At 42.2% G+C, this 6626-nt stretch overlaps 1 protein-coding gene across 5 annotated transcripts in view; it reads left to right on the top strand.

The window, feature by feature from the left end:
- Positions 1 to 6626, top strand: part of RUBCNL (rubicon like autophagy enhancer) — an 84929-nt gene that overhangs the window by 36523 nt on the left and 41780 nt on the right. For all 5 annotated transcript variants that reach the window (XM_023731586.1, XM_023731587.1, XM_004376638.2 and 2 more), the window contains exons 3-4: positions 1126 to 1208; positions 1852 to 2062. In XM_023731586.1, the coding sequence (XP_023587354.1) occupies positions 1126 to 1208; positions 1852 to 2062 (294 nt within the window). The remainder of the gene's footprint in view (positions 1 to 1125; positions 1209 to 1851; positions 2063 to 6626) is intronic.

The following is a 6626-nucleotide window of genomic DNA, read 5'->3' on the forward strand; positions in this document are numbered from 1 at the left end:
TTCTTCTTCTTCAGTAGTGCTTTACTTATTCGGGGCTTCTTCCCTTTCCATATAAAGTTAATGATTAGTTTTTCCATCTATTTGAAGAATGCTGTTGGTATTTGGATCAGGATTGCATTGTATTTGTAAATTGCTGTGGGTAGAATTGTCATTTTCACGATATTGAGTCTGCCTATCCATGCACCTGTACTATTCTGTTCTAATTTTACAGGTGAGCACAACTCAGCTCTTATGGCACTCACAAAAATGTTTTGCTAAATACTCCAATAAGATACCACATGACAGACACATTTTTCTTTTGGTGGTGTTCATTGCCAGTAATGGAGTGGTTTAAGGATGTAGGAACCCATGAGTCAGAAGGATATACCTTCTGCTGTTTGTTCTTCTTTGAGGAAGATCATTTTAGAGAAGCAATACTGACCTTTTCAGAAGGACCTTGTCTCTCTAAAACAGGAAGTTTTGGTCAGTTGCAGTGAGTTGAAAAAATGATCCCATAATCTTTTTGGCCTTGCTTCTGAACTGTTCCTTCTCACCTTCCTTCCCCCATCTCCTTTAGGCATTCTCCGTGATCTTCTTCTCTTTCTAAGACTCTCTAGGTGGTACAAATAGTTAAGCACTCATCTGCTAGCCAAAAAGTCGGTGGTTCGAACCCACCCCAGAGGTGCCTCGGAAGAAAGGTCTGGCAGTTTGTTTCCAAAAGGTCACAGCCATGAAGACCTTAGGGAGCACAGTTCTACTCTGACACACATGGGGTTGCCATGGGTCAGAATCAACTCAGTGGCAATGGGTTTGTTTTTTTCTTCTCTTTCTACCTTCTTTGCCTCCTTAGTCTCCTTCACTCCTATTGTTCTCCTATCCCTTCTCTGAAGATACCTCACAAATTTCTCCAGTAGCCTTTTGTAGGCATGCTCATCATTGAGGCAGTATCTGCTTGGTGTAGTTGTCTGAACCCCTACCGCCAGAGGGATCTTTCTTCTTCTGTTATTTTACTTTGTTCTATAATTGTGATAAGTTTTTCCTACTTCTTTTTTTCCTTTTGTATTTAGAAGCTGCTTTTTAGAATTCCCCCCCCCATAACCTTTGAACTTCCTTTTCTCCATTTTTGATAACTTGCTGTGTTGACAGGTGCTGTGCAAGTCAACAGAAGAACCATTTCTTTGAATTCCTTCTTACCAGAGGCATTTTTGTTCCCCATCGATGTAGAAAAGGTAAAGGTTATCTTCATATTTTGTTTAACCAAAGAGTTTCTTAATCCCCTAGATAGTATTGTTCTGATTTAAATCTAGAAAGTTCCCCTTAATGAGGCACGCAATTAGGTTTCACTTCATTTCAGCGTTTAATTGGTAGTGGCTGCCAGGAACATTAGCTGGGAATGGCTCTAAGACAGTGTCTGTGCTCAGCTGGAAAGTCTTCCATGACTGATGGGTGATGTAAGAAACAATACCACCGTTCCTTTTGTTTACTTAAGATCTGCACATTTACATAGCGCTCCCACATTCCTTATCTCCTTCAGAATCCTAATAGCTCTGTGAGGTAATTATCCCAATTTAAGGGATTAGAACATTTTAATGCAGACACACAGCAAGGGAATGTGTCCCTTGTGATATAAAACCCTAGACTGGGCAAAGTCCACGTGGGTTGTTTGCTGGTTACATTGAACTAAATGTTAAGTTTCTGGGAGATGTAGACCAAAAGACATATAATGACCTATGATAACTCAGTTAAATGGAAAAAAAAAAAATATATATATTATATATATATTTATTCTTGATTTTTCAAGCTTATATACCATCAGTATAAAAAATTTGATTATGATTGTATTTTTACTGATGTTTTTTTTCTTTCCTGCAGGAAAATGCCCACTTTTATGTTGCAGATATGATGATATCAGCAATGGAGAAAATGAAGTGTAACATCCTGAGCCAGCAGCAGGCAGAGAACTGGAGTGTAGACAAAGTCAGCGGGTCACTGGGAAATGATCCGGCTGACCCAGAAGTGACCTTTTATGCCAGCGTAAAGCAAGAATCTGTATCTTCCACTCGTTCAGACAGTGGCTATGAAGGCAAGTTGGGCAAATGTGGGAAGGTTTTATGCTTTATTTTCCACACACATCCCCTTTCTCCTGTCAAATCCTGAAATATATCTTTAAACCCTTTGTCTAAAACTTCCTGAGTAATCTGTGGGATCCTCACCATAGCTGCCACTTTGAATTGGGATTGGTGTTCATGCTCCATTGGCTTGCCAAATCCCATGGCTATTATTTTTGTTAATCTTCAACTTTATCCTACTTTTCTTTTTTGCAGTGACTGTTTCTCTTCTTCCTTCGTATTTTATGGCATAGCATCACCTAGTTCTTCTTACATATTGTCTGTCTTTTTTTTCCCCAAGTATTCCTCTTTCATTCATTCAAACAATGAGCATGTGAGGTGCTAGGCGGTGAGAACACAGCCGTAAACCTGAGATGCCCCTTCCCTCAAGGAGCATACAAGCTGGAGCAGGTGACCACGTAAGCCATGTGGGACAACTCAGATAGCAGAGGCGGTACCCAGAGCACTTGGGTCCTTGGTGGTGCAGACAGTTAACACACTCGGCTGCTAACTGAAGGGTTGGAGGTTTGAGTCCTCCTGGAGGCACCTTGGAAGAAAGGCCTGGCAATCTACATCTGAGAAGTCAGCCATTGAAAGCCCTATGGAGCACTGTTCTACTCTGACACACATGGGGTCGCTGTGAGTTGGATTCAACCTGATGGCAACTGGTGCTGGTACCCAGAGCAGCGGGTCACAGAGTAGGAGCAGCTTGTCTCATTGTGGAGCTCCAGAGAGTTCTTCCTGGAGGGAGGGATGCCTGAGCTGGGAGTTGCCCTTCGGGTTTGTCATCTGCTTACCTTTTCCTAGCTGTGGGTGGTGCCTTTAGTCCTCTTTTCTTCTTTTTCTACATTCACTTCCTGGGGGGCTTTATCCACTGCACCACCTTCAGCGAGCCCCTCTTAGTTGCTATCCCACATCTGTTTTCTGTCCTACCCCTCTCTTCTATGCACTTGCTCTATATGGCTAGGGCCTGTTAAACGGCTCTATCTGATTGGCCCCCCAGAACCTCTGACTTAACGTGGCTGAACCAAAGTCATCTCTCTGCCACTCCCTCACAATCCCCTCCACACAAAATGATTAAAAACCGAAACTTGCTTTTCCTCTTGACTTCTTTTACCTAGCATCTTATTCGGGAATCTGATTAGCAGCAAGGGAGGTACTCACTCTGTGTGGTACCTAGCAAAACACCTGGCACAAAATAGATGCATAATAAATATTTGTTGAATGAGTTAACTGGCTCAAATTAAAAGGGATTTTTTTTTAAAGGAGAGAGCAAATTCTCGTGGAACCCAGTGGAGGGTAGTAGAGCTGGACCCCATAGGAGCTGACTAGTATACAGACAGCTCCTGTGTCTGGTTTTCCTGGGACTTGTGGCCTCTCATCCTTTGCTCTCTTCATGCGATTGTGCCATTCTCCTGTTTCTGCAGCTGCTTTCCTCTGCCTGTCCTGAGCCTATGCCTTTAGCTCTGGTGTCCTCTGACCTCTCAGCCAGGTCCTCCCTGCTCAGCTCAGCCTTGCGGGACTCCCAGTCTGGATTCCAGAGGAGAACATCCCGGGGGGGGGGGCCCTGACTTGGTTGGGTGTCCACAGCTGGCCGGTTCGCTGTGGACAGGGAATCTAGGGACTGTGATATGGAGGGTCACCCCTCTGAGGCTGTGGGTGGGGGAAAGGACGATTTGTATTTTAGTATGCCACATTTGACGTTTGACTCTTCTTGCTTGTGCTGCAGCCCTGTCTCCTGTGTTTCTGGTTACTGGACAAACCCGTCCTGACTTCTCAGTCGTAATGCTGTCCCTTTCATCATTCTCTGTGTCCGGCTTTTACCTGGACTGCTGTGTTAGCCTTCCGGCCAGCCATCATGTAAAAACTGCATTTACGTTTCACATATATACATTTTTGTTTTTAAAAATTGTGGTAAAATATATATATATAAAACAAAACATCTGCCACTTCAGCATTTTTTTAAACATTTTTTTAATTGTAATTTAGATGAAGGTTTACAAAACAAATAGTTTCTCATTAAACAGTTAGTACACATATTGTTTTATGACATTGGTTAACAACCCCACGACATGGCAACACTGTCCCTTCTCAACCTTGGGTTCCCTATTACCAGTTTTCCTGTCCCCTCCTGCCTTCTAGTCCTTGTCCCTGGACTGTTGTGCCCCATTAGTCTCGTTTTGTTTTATGGGGCTGTCTAATTTTTGGCTGGATGGTGAACCTTGGGAGTGACTTCATTACTGAGCTAAAAGGATATCCGGAGGCCATAGTCTCGGGGTTTCTCCAGTCTCTGTCAGGCCAGTAAGTCTGACCTTTTTTTGTGAGTTAGAATTTTGTTCTACATTTTTTTACAGCTCTGTCTGGGACCCTCTATTATGATCCTGGTCAGAGCAGTCAGTGGTGGTAGCCGGGCACCATCTAGTTGTGCTGGACCCAGTCTTCTTCAGCATTTTTTATGTGTACAATTCAGTGACATTAATTATGACCATCATGTTGGGCAGCCGTTACCACTGTTTCTAAGTTTTTCATCACCCTAACAGGAACTCAGTGTCCCTTAAACAGTACTCCCCATTTCTCCCTCCCACATGCCCCTGGTAATCACTAATAAATTTTGGTTTCTATGCATTTGCCTATTCTAAATATTCCATATAAGTGGGATCATACAGTATTTGTCCTTTTATGTTCTTTTCACTCAGCATAATGTTCATTCATGTTGTGGCACATTTTCAGGACTTAGTTTCTCTTTATGGCTGAGTAATATTCCATGGTATGTATAGACCACATTTTGTTTATGCATTCATCTGTTGGTAGAAACTTGGGCTGTTTCCACCTTTTGGCTGTGGTAAATAGTGCTGCAGTGAATATTGGTGTACAAGTGACTGTTTGAGTCCCTGCTTTCAAGTCTTCTGGGTATGTGCCTCGGAGTGAAATTGGTGGGTTCAATGCATATTTGTTGCCTTTTTCTCTCTTTAGTTCATCTTCTTTCATCTAGTTGATCCTACACACATCTGTCTTCCTGAGCACGTTTTGTCCTGGAAATTTTAGCCTGTGTGATCTAGGTTCTCCCTGCCTTTCCTACAGGCATCTCCCGCCATTTCCAACATTGTACAGTGGACATCTGTCAAACTCCAGAGTTTACACTTGCTGGTGATCTTTTCTCATAAGCTTCTGCCTCCGTCCCTTTGCTTGTTCTAGGCTCCCCTAGAATGCTGGTTTCCCCCAATAACTGCACATCTGATCCTTCTGATCCTTCAAAAGGCCTCTCCTACCACCAGCATTGTGACTGTGCCCTGATTTGTATCATGGGGCAGGGGTGCCATTTATGTAGAATGAAACAAGCCGTGTTCCAGAATGCTCCATTGTCTTCTCTGCAGATGCTTCCTCCTGGAGTTTTGTAATGTGGAGCCCTGCCTCTGAACGCTTAGTTCATGGCATGCGACTGGGTTTTCTTGTGGTGAAATGTGTAGGCGCCTAGGTTCCCTCTTGAGATTTTAAACTCTTTGATGAGTGAGAAACTGTCTTACTCTTATTTGCCCTTAGCACAGTGCCTTGGCTAAAACAGATCTTTATAAATATTTGTTGAGTAACTGAGTGGAAACTGATGTTTAGCTGAAACTTTTAAAAAGAACAAATATGTTAATATATTAAATGAAATTTAAAAATACTTCTGCCACCTAAATAAAAATATTTGTCTTTTATTAAGTGACATTTGAGGTGATAGATGTTACCCCATGAGGTAGGTCAGGGTTTTTCAAGGTGCAGATTGGTACTGAGAGGTTTTTTTTTTTAAATGAAGTAAAATAGCAAGTATCAGAGTTCACAAGCTTAGAGTGAGCATTGTTTTCTGAAACGTTTGCATCAGTTAAATATGTGTTTGTGTTTGTACTGAGTCACAATGTAAATTGTATGTTACTGTGGATTGTTCAAAAGAGTGTATGAGAAAAACAGAGGTGGGTGCTATTACCCCCATTTTACCCATGAGGAAACTGAGTTTTGGAGGGTGGGACTGTCCATAGTCACCCAGCTAGGGTGCGGCAGAGTGTTGCTTTAAACCCAGGCCAGTTCACTGGGAAACCCATTCCTGCAACTTCTGTATAACCTTTGTTGTTGTTGTTAGCTGTGTTCGAGTTGGCTCTGACTGATAGCAACCTTATGTGTAAAAGAGCAAAACGTCCTGTCCGTGTAACCTATGGGCTATAATATTTCCCTAAACAACTGTATGCGTTTCTTTCTGTGTCTTTCCTGTGCTTATTCAAGTGGATGCATGTTATACAAGATTATATTGATCACAATTTTTTTTATTGTAATTTAGATGAAGATTTACAGAACAAATGGTTTCTCATTAAATAGTCAGTACACAAATTGTTTTATGACATTGTTTAACAACCCCACAGCATGTCAACACTCTCCCTTCTCGACCTCAGAGGACCTTTTTCTTGGTGAAAATATACATAGCCAAAGTTACACCATTTCGAAAGTTTCTACATGTACAACTCAGTGACATCGATTACATTCTTCCAGTTGTGCTGCTATTCTCAC

This window comes from Trichechus manatus, unplaced genomic scaffold (assembly GCF_000243295.1).
Source record: "Trichechus manatus latirostris isolate Lorelei unplaced genomic scaffold, TriManLat1.0 scaffold00044, whole genome shotgun sequence".
NCBI classification, from domain to species: domain Eukaryota; kingdom Metazoa; phylum Chordata; class Mammalia; order Sirenia; family Trichechidae; genus Trichechus; species Trichechus manatus.